Source organism: Aspergillus thermomutatus, assembly GCF_002237265.1.
Source record: "Aspergillus thermomutatus strain HMR AF 39 chromosome Unknown NODE_39, whole genome shotgun sequence".
NCBI lineage: Eukaryota > Fungi > Ascomycota > Eurotiomycetes > Eurotiales > Aspergillaceae > Aspergillus > Aspergillus thermomutatus.
Window position 1 is genome coordinate 41603 of NW_020798088.1, and position 16205 is coordinate 57807.

At 51.6% G+C, this 16205-nt stretch overlaps 5 protein-coding genes across 5 annotated transcripts; 3 read left to right on the forward strand and 2 right to left on the reverse strand.

Moving 5' to 3' along the window:
- Positions 1-2157: 2157 nt before the first annotated feature.
- On the forward strand, positions 2158-4025 carry CDV56_105269 (MFS transporter; the record flags this gene model as incomplete). Its single annotated transcript, XM_026758888.1, has 4 exons — positions 2158-2489; positions 2546-2922; positions 2979-3255; positions 3302-4025. The coding sequence occupies 4 exons, from the start codon at positions 2158-2160 to the stop codon at positions 4023-4025; spliced, it is 1710 nt and encodes a 569-aa protein (XP_026616548.1).
- A 166-nt stretch (positions 4026-4191) lies between these two features.
- CDV56_105433 (nuclear telomere cap complex subunit Ten1) lies at positions 4192-4730 on the reverse strand (the record flags this gene model as incomplete). The annotated part of the gene is made up of 2 exons (XM_026759052.1): positions 4192-4552; positions 4645-4730. 2 exons carry the CDS (start codon positions 4728-4730, stop codon positions 4192-4194), a joined length of 447 nt encoding a protein of 148 aa, XP_026616549.1.
- Positions 4731-5209: 479 nt separating this feature from the next.
- On the forward strand, positions 5210-6045 carry SNF7 (ESCRT-III subunit protein SNF7; the record flags this gene model as incomplete). The annotated part of the gene is made up of 4 exons (XM_026759127.1): positions 5210-5384; positions 5444-5648; positions 5700-5905; positions 5963-6045. The coding sequence occupies 4 exons, from the start codon at positions 5210-5212 to the stop codon at positions 6043-6045; spliced, it is 669 nt and encodes a 222-aa protein (XP_026616550.1).
- A 610-nt stretch (positions 6046-6655) lies between these two features.
- CDV56_105623 (uncharacterized protein) lies at positions 6656-9015 on the reverse strand (the record flags this gene model as incomplete). Its single annotated transcript, XM_026759242.1, has 5 exons — positions 6656-7268; positions 7316-8423; positions 8497-8546; positions 8603-8761; positions 8918-9015. The coding sequence occupies 5 exons, from the start codon at positions 9013-9015 to the stop codon at positions 6656-6658; spliced, it is 2028 nt and encodes a 675-aa protein (XP_026616551.1).
- A 2855-nt stretch (positions 9016-11870) lies between these two features.
- schA (serine/threonine protein kinase SCH9) lies at positions 11871-15061 on the forward strand (the record flags this gene model as incomplete). Its single annotated transcript, XM_026759614.1, has 3 exons — positions 11871-11944; positions 12293-13582; positions 13630-15061. 3 exons carry the CDS (start codon positions 11871-11873, stop codon positions 15059-15061), a joined length of 2796 nt encoding a protein of 931 aa, XP_026616552.1.
- Positions 15062-16205: the final 1144 nt, after the last annotated feature.

Sequence of the window (16205 nt, forward strand, 5' to 3'; positions counted from 1 at the left end):
TTCGTCTGGTTCGAATTATAGGTCTATAGCAGTATCACCTGATCGACCGGTCCGTCTGACGATTTATATGAAACAAAGCGAACAGCAACAGCCCGACAGCCCGACAGCCAACAGTGACCTAGTCGCTCGTGGAAGGCGCTGTAGGGACGCAGACGAGTCCTGATTGAAGTCGTAGCTCTCAGAAATCCATCAACCCCATGCTGAGACGTCCAGAGACCCAGGGAGCAAAGCACAGATCGAGAAATGGTGCTGAGGTCGAAATCATGTTGATTACTCTAGCCTACTTCAAGGCCACCGAAGCGATCTGGTTCGAGACTTTTAGTCGCTTCGGTTAGACGAGCGACAAGCATCTGGCCCGCGTGATCCATTTTTAGGGTGCGACTGGATCTTGACCTTTTAATCATCATGAATAGTGAACGAAGGATGGTTGTGATGAATTCGGAAGAGATCAAATATGCTTCAGTCAAGCATCCGAGTAGAACGGATACTCTTTGTAATTCTATTGTCGAGTGTCAATTGCATTTTGCAACAGATGGTGAGTGGGGACTGGAGATTCCGCTCCACAGACTACGGAGTACAGCAGTATGCTTGCCCCTTAACATTCTTTCTGAAGGACTGACACAAGGGAACATATTCTATGTCTATGATTCTGATGCCTGCCTGAGGTACCACCAGATACTTATCTAGAGTACTCGAGAAGGACAAGATAGGTAGAAATTACAAAGACAATGCTGATTGGTGGGATTAGAATTCTGTGGGGAAATGGATCGCTTATAGAGTTTTCTTCCTTTTGAGGTGGAGTATTATTATTTATGCCTTATTGCCTGAGTCTCCTGAAATCGGCAAACCGGCATCGCGGCAAACCGGAACCAGAGTCGAGCATTCTGAGTGGACAAAGTGACCAGACCCTGTCATCTCTCGTGCCAATCGACGAATCCCTCCACGGACAAAAGGCCGAGTACGGAGTAAAAAAGAGTCACATAATCATTCTCCCCCAGTCCCCCTTCAAGATGGAGTATGGACTGTGGACTGTGGACTGCGGATTGTGGAGTGTACGTATTCTGGAATCCGGATGTCTGGGGTCATCGATAACCTTCTTTTGATCTCAGTGGACTCTGGAGTATCCTGTCTGGACAGTTGGTAAGCGAATTCTCTCATTCTTGTTCTTGCTATCACGGAATTCATTCCGAGCTCAATTTGCACCATCACATATCCACCACTGCCACTTGGACGATGATCAATCACCCCATCTCCAGAGTTCGTACATACAGCACGCATCTTGGCTATCAGTCCCGTGGACGTCTTGACTCGGTTTATTCCTAGCTAGTTATCTACTCCAGGCTGGATCCAATTCAAGCCATGGATTCTGTTTCGACCATCCTAGACCATCCTACGCGGGGGCCAAGTAGTTCCCGCCATTATCAACCGAAACTATAACGTCCAAGCCTCGGTCTCCGTCCGTCTAGCAAGCAGATAGCCTAGGATCTAGATACGTAGCATTTGAGGTTGAACGCTGCAGAAGTAGATATCTCTACTGCCTAGTCAGAATGATCTGGTATGTCCCTAAATCTAATCTTATTCTAGAACAAGTCAACCCGTTAGTCTATCTTTCGGTATATCCATCATCGTTCTCGACTCGTTTCAGAGCCTAGACGATGATCGTCCTTATCACTCTAGTCTTCTTCTTCTTCTAGTCTGCATGACTGTTTCTACCTGAGGCCCCACCGGCCCTTTTCCCCTACCACTCATCGTTCCAGTCGCTTTTAGTCCAGCGAGATTATAATGTCAGTCATTCCTCTTTGACTGCTCTCTCTCAAATTCCGTCTGTCTCTCCTGTCTGTGTTAAGGTCGAATTGTGCATCACTGCTGCATATTGCTTCATTCGCCTGCACATAAACCTCAATACCTTCTGCTCCATTCTAGCACAGGTTGACTCTTCGCAAATTATAGCCAGGAAGATCATACTCAGAAGATATTGGCCAGAGTATGAGTGCTTGAAACTATATAACCAAAAGAATCCATATTGGCGGCAGTGCGATATACCCAGCTCTCGGACACCCCCATGTTAGCTTGAAACAGGAGCGCAATCCCAACCAAAAGGCAGACTTAAAAAAAAAAAACAGAACCAGTCGCCATCACCTCAGTCAGGTGGATGAAATGTCGCATCCAGAGGCGTCAAACCCCCAGAAATGGCCCGAGCACAGTCAGGAAGAAGCCATGCCGGCAGACGTAGAGTCCATCGGCGGGTCAACCACCTCCGATGATACAATCGACCAACTGGAAGCACTGCGGACGCTGAATACACGAGCATCACGACTGTCAGAGCCGTCTCTGACGAGAAGAGTGACCTCGATCGGTACCACTGGCACCACGGATCCCAACTTCGAGGTCGACTATGAGGGTGACGACGATCAAGCAAACCCGAAGAATTGGTCGCTCCGATACAAGGCTATGGCTGTGGCGTTTTTGTCCTTCAACACATTGGTTGTGTGAGTGTGTCGGCTCGTCGTTTTGGAGGAGAAGCAAGTGACTCACTCGTTCCCAGTGTCCTCTACTCGACTTCCTACACCTCTGGCGTAGCGGTCATCGCATCCGAGTTTCACACGTCGGAGACCATTGTCACTCTGGGCTTGACCTTCTACCTGGTTGGCCTAGCCATCGGGTCGATGTTCATGGCTCCAATGAGCGAAATCTACGGCCGCAAGCCGGTCTCCATCGGCTGCCTGTTTATTTTCACCGTCCTGATCATCCCCTGTGCGCTCAGCAAGTCCGTCGAGGCACTCATCATCGTCCGCTTCATTGGCGCCTTCTTCGGTAGTGTGATGATCTCTAGTGCTCCCGGTATGGTCGCCGATCTGGTGCCAGACGAGAAGCGAGCCCTGGCCATGTCCATCTGGAGTATTGGTCCTGTCAACGGCCCAGGTCCGTTGTTGCCCGCCTGCTGCACGATTGCATTGTAGAGCTGACTAGAGCACTAGTGCTGGGCCCGATCATTGGTGGTTTCGTAACGCAGTATCTGGGTTGGCGGTGGATGGACTGGATTGCCCTCATACTGTCTGGAGTTGCTCTGATCCTCTCGTGTATCATGAGAGAGACATATAGCCCTGTCATCTTGCAGAAGAAGGCGGCCAAACTCCGCAAAGAGACCGGCGAATCACGCTGGTGGAGTCGGTATGACCAGAAGATGAGTCTGGGCGAGCTCTTGAAGCTGAACCTGGGTCGTCCGTTTGTCATGGCGGTCACCGAACCCATTTGGTGAGTTGGCCCTCTGCACATTAGGTTCAATGACTGACATCGACAGTATCTTCTGGAACATTTACATCGCCATCGTGTACGGCATTCTCTACCTCTGTTTCACCGCTTATCCGATCGTCTTCCGGCAGATCCGCGGCTGGTCCCTGGGACTCTCCGGACTTGCCTTTGCCGGAATCGGCATCGGCTGCCTCATCACCATCGCCTGCGAACCGCTGATCCGCCGCATGATTAACAGCCACAAAATCGACCCGGAAACGGGCAAGGTATCCCCCGAAGCCATGGTGTCCATCGTCTGCATCTCGGCCGTCCTCATCCCCGCCGGCGAGCTCTGGTTCGCCTGGACCTGCGCCCCGGCGTCCATCCACTGGGTCGTCCCCATCCTTGCAGGCATCCTCTTCGGCGCCGGCAACACGGGCGTCTTCATCTACGCGTCCAACTACCTCGCCCAGAGTTACGGGGTGTACGCCGCGTCGGCCATGGCGGGTAACTCTGTCATTCGGAGTATCCTGGGCGGTGTGTTGCCCTTGGTGGGCTCGTATATGTACGCGGGGATCGGGCCCAACTGGTCAGGGACGCTGCTGGGATTGCTCGAAGTGGCCATCATCCCGATTCCCATTGTTTTCTACAAGTACGGGTACAAGATCCGCCGGAAGAGCGCGCTGATTATGCGCATGCAAAAGGATCAGATGCGGTTGGAGGGCAAGCGGAAACGACTGGTGCAGCGCATTGAGGCCAGCGCGACGGCTGAGCCGGTGAAGATGGAGGTTTAGTCTTCCCAACACAATGTTTAGGAAAAGTGATTCACGAGAGTTCGGTTTAATCCATGCATAGAGGCGCATATTTCATTCAGCATAGCAGAAAACCTAATATGACTTATGTTTAATGATCAACAACCACAACAAACCAAAGCCAGAAAAGACTCACAGACAGTTGCGTTCAATCCGGCCTCAAAATCCTCCGCTCGACTTCCAACGCATCCCGCAAAACCCTCTCGTACTCGCCCAGCGCAACCGCACCCGCTGAGAAAACCATCACAGCCTCCACATACACCGGACTCGACACCCTCAGCTTGCGGAGGGCATCATGATCAGGGCCGTCCGAGCCCCAGCTCCTCACATAACCCACAACATGGACCCAAGCCCCGACACGCAGTTCCTCCGCCGTCACAGATTCCAGAACCGCGTTGACATCGACAGCCACAGAGGCGCGTTCTGTTCCTGCGTTGGCGGAAAATCTACAACGGGGATAGTTGTGTTCTAGGACTAGGTGGCCTGTGGGGATGTTGTACGTTCTCACGCTGCAATGTGTATCAGCTAAATTACGGTGTGTAGACATGTCAACAGTGATAGAGGAGACTGAAGTCGAGGCAAATGCATAGTTGAGACGCACCAACCGAGAAAGCGAACTTTGGAGCCTGTCGGGAGAGAAGGGAGGTCGGAGAGAAAGGCTCGGGTGGAGGGAAGGGGGCCGTTCATCCCTCAGTGATCTTACAGCCAGAACATTCTCACTATGATCTGAGGATATTCGACACAATAGTCGATTCTTGAAGGGGATGATGGGGATCTGTAGAAGAGATACCACGTGACGGCCCACCTCCGATAGGCTTAGCGCGTATGTCATAGGATCTTCTGCCGTGACGAGGGGAATCATCTCTCTCTGCCTCTGCCTGGAATTACACATGCTTGTTATCGCCCTTGTTGACTGCACCAGGCAACGGCCATTTTAGTCCCCTTCATATTCCCCTTTACTAGATTAAACTATCGTGTAGTCGATTTCTACATCTCTCGAACGCCCACTCTTTCGGTCAATCCAATCAACCCCTCCTCTATTTGGCTGCCTCCACCGCCTTCGACCGCTTTCCAGACATATCAAGGCCAACGATAAGCCTCCAACTGAGGTTATCTCCTACCACACTGAACTATCCAAAGATTGAACGATACCTCATACAGCCATAATGTGGTCCTGGTTCGGCGGTGCGGCCGCTCAGAAGCGCAAGGATGCGCCCAAGAACGCGATCCTCCTGCTCCGAGAGCAGCTGGACATGCTGCAGAAGAGAGAAAAGCACCTGGAGCATCTGATGGAGGAACAAGAGGCGGTCGCACGGAAGAACATCACGACAAATAAGAACGGTACGCATTGCCTTGGATTTTGTCCTTGTCAGGGACACAAGATTGACTGTCTGCCACAGCTGCCAAAGCCGCTCTGCGAAGGAAAAAGGTCCACGAGAAGAACCTCGAACAGACAACCGCGCAGATCGCCCAGCTCGAACAGCAGATCTACTCGATCGAAGCGGCGAATATCAACCAGGAGACTCTGAACGCAATGAAGGCGGCCGGCGCTGCCATGACACAGATCCATGGCTCGATGACTATCGACAAGGTTGATGAGACGATGTATGTATTGCATCTATGGCACATGGATATCGGCAGATGCTGACGGAACAGGGACCAACTCCGGGAACAACACCAACTCAGCGAGGAAATCGCACAGGCCATCACGAACAACCCTCTGGGCGAACAGCCCGACGAGACCGAACTGGAGGCGGAACTCGAGGGTCTCGAACAGGAGGTCATGGACGAGCGCATGCTCAAGACCGGGACGGTGCCCGTCGCCGATCTCAACCGGTTACCTGCCGCCGGCAACAGAGAGCGTAAGCATCCCCCAGTCGGCTTTTCACGGACAACAACTAACAGTGCCATGCTATCAGTCGAAGCCAAGACAAAGCAAGCGGAAGAAGAAGACGAGGAGGCAGAACTGGAGAAGCTGCGCGCCGAGATGGCCATGGGCTGAACACGAGCATTCCATCTGTCTCCCCACCGTCTTTTCCTTAGCAGTCATGCATATACCTGAATGGACTGGAGTTCGCGTTAACCCCTCTGATTCACCAAAGCCCGAATTTCTCTTCCTCTCCCGTTGTTCTTCCTTTCGAGTTATTCCAGTCGGCGTAATTCGGTTTGCTTTGCGCTACGCGACTTTTCTGCCTCTTCCCTGTCTGTCATATTAACGTCCCCGCCCGATGGCTGAACGAAGTCTACGTCCTTTTGATTAGCATCTCATTTCTCTACCCGACCGGTTTTGAATCTGTCCTAGTACACCGTTAGGTAATGGTCCCGCGCATAGATACAATACACCCTGCATTTCAAGATGATCTACGAGGAACAATATCCAGTATCAGAAGGAATAGAATTTCTATTTGACGAGTGATCATATCCCGACCCTACCGCTATCAAGTAAGAAAGAGAGATTAGTAAAACGAAAAGCACCTTTTGTTCTCCTATCCGTAAAGAAATACGAAACCCTGCCCATGCCAGATACGATTGCGACGTGATAACATAGAGAGAAAAATGACGATGAGGATGACGAGAGGGAATGGAAAGTGACAGTACGGCAAGAATGGACGCTACGGAAACCAGGCATAGCTCTTCAGCGGCGTCGAGCGTTGCCCGTCCAGCGCTTCGCTGCGCCATTTCGACTTCCATTCCCACTCGCGGGCGGCGGCCTCGACGAGCGCCTCCTTGCACTCCGGGGGGAGCTCCGCGAGGATCTCTGGGCCGACGAATTCCGGGTGCAGGGAGTCGGCGGTGCTGATGAGGCCGTTGCTGCCGAGATCGTGCACGTCGCCGTCCGGGCCGGGGATGCCCATGTTGGAGGACGGGGGGGTTTCGAGGACGGTGTCGTGGATGGCGAACCGGCGGGCGAGCGCGGGCGGGATCGTGGAGAAGATGGTGGTGGTGGGCTCTGTGTCTGTGGGCTCTTCAGTGCTGTGTTCGGCGGGCTGGGCTGGACGCTCGTCTTCGGCGGTTGGTTCGGCCTCGTCCGTCCCGTTCGTCAGGCTCAGTGTCGATAATCCCTTGGCGAGTCTGGCGGTGACTCGAGGGTCCGGAGGAGGAACACGCTCCCAGCGGGCATGCGATGGCTGCATGATTTTGGGATAGTGGATAGCATTGGTGTGGATGTCGTAGATACCTTCCAGATTCGCGCGGCGCGCGTTCAGGATAAGCGAGTTGAAGGTACTAGTAGAGTTAGTGTGATTCACTTGAACAGAGAAGGGGGAACGTACCTGGCCTCCCGAGCATGCTCAAGCATCCAGTTATCGCCAGTCACAGTCACCTTGCGCTTCTTCGAGTCGACAGCCTTGCCGGTGGGTAGCGGAAGAGCCGGGGCGTTGGTGTGGTAGACGCTGCTGGCTCCGTGCCACGCCACGTACTGGTTCTTGTTGTACGGCTCGCCTGGGGCCGGCAGCTTGTCTTCTGGGACCGCCAGCTCGCCCTCGACATCACCACGCTCCCTCGCGGCCTGGACGTTGTAGTCGTCGATGATTTTCCGCCCACCGACAATGATCTTGGCACCGAATTCTCGAAACACCGACCGAGCCGTCACGACACCGATGGCACGCCCCTTGTAAGAGTGAGGGATAATGTCTCGCTCGATGAGATCGCGTTTAGCCTCGTCGTCGATGATGATCTTGTACAGGAGTTTGTGTTTCTGGAAGAACAGATACGAGTCCCTGAACCCAATGCAGCGGGCCGGTTCCGTCGACAACATGTAAAGCCGATCTCCGCGGTTAAGGATGGTAAACGTCCGAACCCTGTATTCTCGGCCGTCCTTGAGCACACCGTTCTTGTCGACCTTGGTCTCGCCCTCTGGGTCGGGCGGAAGCGCCACCTCGTCGTCAATGACATCCATCATGTTCCCTTCCTTGTCGATCGGCACCTGCGTGACATGCGATGGGCCCCGGTTGCGCGCCCATCTTCCACCACTGGCCGCAGGGCGACCTCGCCGTCGCTTCGCCGGTGTGCCTGAATGCGCTGGCGGCGGCGCACTGCCGTCCGGCGCATCCCAGTCTGGAGGACGATTCTTGGGCGGACGACCTGGACGTCGTTTCCGGGGAATCGCTGAGATACGGCCGAGGCTTTGCGTGGGTGTGTCTGGCCGCGACGCGGGGGTTGATTCCTGAACGGTGGATTCTTGAGCAGGTGTGGCTGCTGCTGGTGGTTCCTCTTCCTGGGTTTGTTCTGGTTGAGGTTCGACGTCGGACTCTTTTTCTGAGGGCTCGCCGGCATCCTCAGCTGGTGAAGATTCGCGCGACGGAGGCGCGTCTGCCATTTCTTCGTCTGATGCGTCGGGGAGCGGCGGCGGTACGTTTTCTACAGATGACTGGTTAGTACCTAGATTCGCGCGGTAATTGTTTTCGAGCCGAAGAACAAGGGGATAAGGACAATAAAGGATAGGCAGGCATACTCATTGATTTGGCAGCTGCCTGTGCAGCCGCTCTTAACTTCCTCGCCATCCTAGATCAAGCGATGACGTCCAATGCAGTGAAGCTCGATAGTCCGATGCTGGGAACGGATCTATCCCAGGGACAGCCTCGCTGGGATCCATTGCGACTTGCGAGCTGTGCGGAGTTTCTTTCTTCCGGACGGCGCGCCGCGTGTTGTATGCCTCAGGCAGAGAGTCGCCATTGCCACGTGCTATCCATGCAAAGGGTGAAGCCCTAAGCCCTAGCCTGCTTTGCATTACGGTAGATTAACTAATAACTAATCATCGGGATCTGCCTGATGATGTCATTCGCCGAGATAACCGTTTCGTCCTGTGATGCCTAAGGCAAGACTGTCGAATCTATCCCATCTCGTCGATCAGTCTCCTTATGTCAACAGCTTACCAGGACTCCAGGAGACCCTGACGTATCGTACTTCGCACCAGATTGCCGTAGTTTTGCTTCATCTTTGCTTCAACGATCGTTATCACTGAGAGCAACATAGAGGGGTTGTTTCCCTCTCAACATCAAATATTCAATCAGCTCTCGGTGACTGGTCAATGATTCGTGGGTATTACCGGAGCTCTGCATGCCGCAGATCCCTTACACGACAGAATCGCAGCTTGCAGATGACCTGCCTCTTGACCGAGGACAAGTACTTAGCTCCTGATGCACGATCCTCCTTGCTGAGGAGGGAGCTCCTTGGGCGATTTTCTCAACGGGGCAATTATTGGCAGGGAACATTCCGGGGGTGGTAGGCCTAACCCATTTTAAGGATGTCTTTTCCTGCGAGTTGTGGTAGGTGGCTGCGTCGATGCATACACGGGAATGAGGGATATATGTTACGGAGTATAGGGAGGGGAGCTCGATCGGAATCTGTCGCATGTGCTAGTACTTTGATGTCAAGTCGCCTACAGCCCAGGAATGTTCTGTTCATACTCCGTACAAAGGTACTGATCAATGGCAAGCTCAAGGTTGAGCACGATATGACCGGCTGATCTCTCATCAAATCAGACATCTCAACGCAATAGCACATGAAGCCGGCAGCTGCTCCGGCATGGTGTAACCGTGTAACAACCGGAAGTGTAGCTATACATGGAACACCTGCCGAAGCCTGAACAGCTGCCCTGAACCGGTGATGGGTAGATGTAAGGGAACCATTGCCTTGGGTGGCCCAAAGTGAAATATCAAGTTTTTACACTTTTTTGCCTACCTAGTTCTATAGATATTCCTTCAACATAAGTGAGGACGAGCCCTGTGCATATGCTTTGCTAGTTGTTTATTGATCTCTGTTCAAATGATAAGTGGTTGCCGCTGGACCAGGGCGCCATGAGAGTGATAGTCTGCTGTTGAGTAACCACCCCCGCAGGGCTGCGTATGGTCTTAGAAGGCGGATATCCCGTGCTCATGAAGGAGAGAACAAGTTGATTGTGTAACCATCAGCTTGACAGAGCTGATCAGCCAAATATTACTGAGAAACCAATACTAATGCTGAGATCTCTCAAGTGAGAAGGTAGCGGAGCGATTGTTATACCCCGCCATGATGGATCTAAAGATATGAACAGACTGCAGACTAGTACTCCATAAAATTGACCTTCATCGCTGTAACGACGACAGCCACTCTTCGCATAAACCCCCACTTCGACTTGGTAAAGGAGGGGTTCGCAAGTGGCGGAGGTGCAGTGCTATTGTAGATATGCGATTAGCGTGAGGAAGAGGGGAAAGAGAAGAGAAGAGATGACTTGATAAGGGACAATATCGAATGAAATTGAAGACTTTCGGGAGGCAAATTCAGGTACCTAGGTATACGGCTCAATGGAAGGCTTCAAGGCACTCCTCCATAGTTGCCTTGAGATCCTTGAGACTGCATGTTTGAGGAAGAAATAGGATCGATAACAGCCAGTTGCGGAGGGTCGACATATCCCGAGCCATCAGGCTGTCACCGACATATTTATTATTCATGGCATGATCAAAAGAGTCAGGCTCCTCTGGCTGCTGATGATGATATTGATAGTATCATAGTATGGTTCAGGTGAAGCCCAAGACTCTCCCGTCCTGTGGTTCGGTCAAATTTACAAACAGTCATTCGCTCATGGTAACTCCACCCGGTGAGGCCTCATTTTACTATGATTTTCTCCTGATGTTCCCAAGGCCACCAACAACAAGCTGACCGAGTGAGTATTCCAAGTATCTGACTACCTATCGAGTACTGACTCTAGTAGAAGATCATCGTCATCGTCATCTACTGCAACATCAGATATTTATATAATTCCTACTACTAGAAAAATTATGAATCATTTATAGATCCCTATGCTTATAACCTTATAACATTCTATGACATACACAATGTTTTTGTAACATGTAGGTAATGCTTCTCCAGTACCTTACCTCGATGACTACATAGCCCACAAGTATCTACAAGTATACCCCTCTCCAGCCACCATCCATTATCCATGATTTACAGTGTTCTTGTTCTTATATTATTCTGCATCTTGAATCAGATCCCTCGTGCAGTCCGTCTCCGTCTCACATAATTCCCCTTTCAGCCGCTGCGGATGACTGCCAGATTGAGGATTACCTCCCTTAATACTTATTATTGGATGGTGACTTCAGCTTTCAAGTTCCCACGCCACCCGTCAGACGGTGATACTATTAAAGAACAATAATCACTCATAATAATATATCCTCACCCGTCTTTCTCAGTACCAAGCTGTTTCTCAATCTCAAACAAGTCTCAAGTCTTCCGTGGTGGTCCCCTCTGGTGATCTGAGTAATAATGTTCCTCGATATGATTCGAACACAGTGAAATAACCCAACCCACCAGGTCCCATACTTCTTGAACCCATTCCCAATCAATCAGGAGCCTTTCCGATCCTTTCCTGAGAAGAAGAAACCTAAACCACAAAAACATGTCTCCTTGGCCTCTCTGAGCATTAATCTTCTCTTCTTCTTCTTCTTCTTCTTTTTCATCTCCTCGATCTCATACTTTGGCGCCTCTTTTCGTTCTTTACCATCTTTCCATCTCACCAAAGAACAAACAAATATCCTCACGCACCAGCTGCTAACCTGCTTGGTGCTCTCCGATACCCGATCGGATCCATCATCCTTCCCGCAAACTTCCTTAGCTCGTCATTGCCCAGCGGCGTCGTCACAGCCTTTTTTTGTCGACTCCCCTAGTCTACCTAGTCTACTCTACTCTACTCCGTACACACAACCTCCTCCTCCTCTTCCATCTAACTACCTTAGCCACGTTCTTCGCCTCCACCCCCCACCCTCTCGATTGAGCCGGAGTCGCATCAATTCTTCATCCTTTTTCCTCGCTTTCGGCAAAGACCTCTGGAACTCGAATGGAATCTCGATGATGGCTGCTGCTCAGAGCGGAACAGATTTGCCTGGAGATGTGGACTTGGTAAACCAGTCAACCTCGCGGAAGTGAGTAATATGCTTTATTTGTCTTGCTGCTCTCTCGTCTCCCCGTCAATGTTTTCAATTCGACATGGATAGAGAAAGAGTCAGCTGCTTCTGAATTTGCGATATGATCAAGCAATGTTCCCAAAAAACAAATAGCCCCACAGAGCGATTTACCACATTGTTTCATCGCACCCCCATTCTGTCGGCGTCAGGCCTGCTCATCCTTGGAACCTGTTGCAAGAATTATGAACAGCAACAGAGCCTCCTGCCTGACTGTTGCTGGTTGCGCCATCGTCACATACTCTTTTACTCCTCACACAACTCGATCTTTTTGACAACTTCTGGTGCGCGGCTTCTAACTGTATATAGCAACCACCTGCAGGACGACGACAACCAAGATACAATTGGTTCCAATCGGTCGACACCTTCTGGCGTTGCAACTCCCAAACCAGATCTCACAGACAAACGTCAACCATCCATCATGCACAGTTATTTCCAGGTTGGTCCCTCTTCTAGTGATGACAACCGCCCTTCCAATTCATGGTTTCCTTCTGAGACTCTTGCTTCCACCAACGGTATCCAGCCGGGTGCACATGCCACAGATACACGGGATGGTCAAGGCTCTGGACATAATTCCTCTTCTGCGGGATCCTTTGTCATGATGGAGCGCGACGAGGCTTCGGATATGAATGCCTCTTCGGTTTCCCCAGACAAGAAATTTGATGCACAAGACATCTCACCGGGGTCTCTACCTCCTACGAATTTGCCCACCCCCCCTTATTCCTCCGCCTGTTCCCTTTTGCAGAAAGAGTCGGAGGAACCCGAACTGGCATCTTCGGCCCCCGAGAAGGGCATGGGTTCTATTTTCACCGCTCTAAAGAGCTATCTCTCTCCGTCCACAGCCACCACTCCACCTGAGTCTCAAGCACGCCGTCATACCTCCCATCCAGTCTCTAGCATCTCCGACGACCCCGTCCTTGCCTCTCACTTCTCCAACCCTTCCCTTCCTGTTTCTGCCGATGCGTTGAGTCTGCCGGAAGCTCCCCTGCTCGATCATGAGAAACCACATCTTTCCATGTCATCTGAGAACCTCGCGAAGCTAACTGGGAACGTGTCTGATCTTTCTCGTCCAAAGAACACACCTCCTCTTACCCCTCGCGCCATGTCCAACGAAGGATCCGAAACTGACAAGAACCCACCTGTCACATCAACATCATCCTCGCCCCCTTCATCTGTGCAGCCACAGTCCGATGAGATGGCTACGTCCGCCGACGAAATTGCGGGCAAACTCAACGAAGCGTTTCCTTCCCCGTCAGAGACCCCGAAGGCGGAGCAACAGTCTGGCCCTTCTGTCGGCTCCCTTAAGGGGAAACTCTACGTCAAGATTACTGAAGCCCGCGGTCTCAGGCCAGGCTTTGATCCGTACGTGGTATGTGTGTTTGAGTGGAACGAGGTCATCTCCAAGAGTGCCCAGGATGAGGAAGAAGCGTCCATCGAGCGCCGAGAGAAGGAAAAGCAGAAATCAGAGCGCGAGGCGGGACGGCCAATGGCGATTCCGATGAAGAGCCGCCAGAGCAGCAACAACAGCGCACTGGAGGGTCACGATCTCCGGGGAAAATCGCCCGTCACGGATCCGCATTGGAACCACGAGGCGACTTTGTATGTTTCCTCGCCCGGTAGCTTGTGTTACGTGCTAACCAGACTAGTGATGTTCTTGGAGAAGAGTCTGAGATTGATGTTTCAGTTTATGATCGCAACAACCAGGAAGCGTTCCTTGGCCACGTACGGCTGTCTCTGAACCTCAAGGAAGACCACAGCCGGCTGGAGGGCTGGTTCCCATTGTCGGCGCGCGGAGCTGGCGATTCTCAGATCTCCGGCGAGATTCACCTGGAGATGCTTTTCGAGAAGACGGACAAGAAGCAGGTGGGACCAAACGACTTTCAGATCCTGAAGCTCATCGGCAAGGGGACGTTTGGACAGGTGTATCAGGTGATGAAGAAAGATACGCACCGGATCTACGCCATGAAGGTTCTGTCGAAGAAGGTGATCATTCAGAAGAAAGAGGTCGCTCATACGTTAGGAGAACGCAATATCCTGGTTCGGACAGCCATGGCGGCTTCTCCCTTCATTGTTGGACTCAAATTCTCCTTCCAAACCCCCACCGATCTGTATCTAGTGACCGATTACATGTCGGGTGGCGAACTGTTCTGGCACCTGCAAAAAGAAGGGCGCTTCCAGGAGGCCCGGGCCAAGTTTTACATTGCCGAGTTGATTCTGGCTCTCCAGCACCTGCACGACCACGATATTGTCTATCGTGACCTGAAGCCCGAAAACATCCTGCTCGACGCCAACGGGCACATCGCGCTGTGCGACTTTGGTCTGTCCAAAGCAAATCTCACGCAGAATGACACCACGAACACGTTTTGCGGCACCACCGAATATCTTGCTCCCGAGGTCTTGCTTGATGAACAAGGGTACACGAAGATGGTCGACTTTTGGTCGCTCGGCGTCCTGGTCTTCGAGATGTGCTGCGGGTGGAGCCCGTTCTACGCGGAGGATACCCAGCAGATGTACAAGAACATCGCGTTCGGCAAGGTCCGCTTCCCTCGGGACGCACTCAGCACGGAGGGTAGGAATTTCGTCAAGGGCTTGCTGAATCGAAACCCCAAGCACCGCCTGGGCGCCAAGGGAGACGCGAAGGAGCTGATGGCGCACCCGTTCTTCCATGACATCGACTGGGAGGCGCTCGCCCGCAAGGATGTCATTCCGCCCTTCAAGCCCAAGCTCAAGTCTGACACCGACACGTCCAACTTTGACCCGGAGTTCACCAACGCTCTTGACAACAGTGCCTCGCTGAACGATCGCGCCGCTGCCTTGGCTAACGGGTTCATGCCCGCCTCGACGCCGCTCTCGCCAGGGATGCAGGCCAACTTCAAGGGTTTTACCTTTGTCAATGAGAGCTCGATCGATCACCACATGAAGCACGACCCCAGCGACCCTATGGACGAGGATCCGGAGACGTGGCAGCGATCACACCACCACGGCAACTCCACCGACCAGCGCATGAGTGGCATCCACAAGAGCAGCGACGGCGGCGAGCCGGGCATCTTCAACGTTGATGATAATTTTGATATGTGATAACGTCCTCTCGATGCATGACACTGGAGTTCTTTTTTTGACTTTTGCATATACTACCTTGTTTTCGATTTTGTACATGCCATCGATCCGTGGGGTGTTTCAAAATACGGTGCTCCTTTTGTTGACTCTATTACAACCGATATGATCGAACTTTGGCTCCATCTTCGACGACCTTGTGGACGAGAATTATGATCTTTCGCCGTCGACCGGCTTTCATAGGCTTGATGGCCTAAGGGGTTTTGCTTTCTCTTTTTCCTTTATCTATCAACTTTACAGACCATCCGGATAGATGGGTTAGATATCCATTTGAGCCAGGCTACATTCTGCAAATGCGTTTTTTCCTGGAGGTTAATTGGCTACTGCTTTGATCTTTACGACAGAAACAGCGACGGAAATCCACACATCAACTTGGCTCGGTTGCTTCGTGTTTGAGGCCGCCTTGGAAGTGTTGCTGTCATGTGTTTGAGATGGCTCGAGTTCAAATAGCCAGGTAGCTGAATGAATATGACCCAGCAATCGCTGGCATTGAATGATCACTTGTTTAGTCGGTTCATGTGAGAGATAAATACAATAAAGGCTCGTGGGAAAGCAGCAACACAGATTTCAGGAAAGTAAGGATTGACATTTGTTTCCGTATTCCACTGAACCCTTGGACCATCAATGCGTCGGCCAAGATAGACTGGTGGATTATGTAGGGGATATCCTTTGACACTATGGAAGAGGTCTCATTGCAGTAGTGAGTAGATACATAGACCCTTCTCTCTAGACGGTTGTATTCAGACAGCTGATGATTTTTGATCGTCTAGTCAGGCTAGGACATTTATCAATAACTAGTTATATTCAGGTCATCATTCGCTTGGAACTTTTCAGCTCTTTAGCTGGGTTTGGTCCCTTAGTGGGTTCACCATTCATCTTTACCCCCATGGAGATGTGCCTTAGCTAATTTGAGTTGTAGTCAGGGTGATCATCTGCAGCTTTAGAGTTATGATTGTCCTCAACACTGGGATGCAATTCTTCTTCAGATTGATATAGAATCATGATTAGGACGGATCTCAGCCCAGTGGGTTCATCTTTGATATGTTCCTTGGTTAATTCAAGGAATTCGGCTGATGGAATCTCCTTCACTGCTATTGTATTTCTTTTG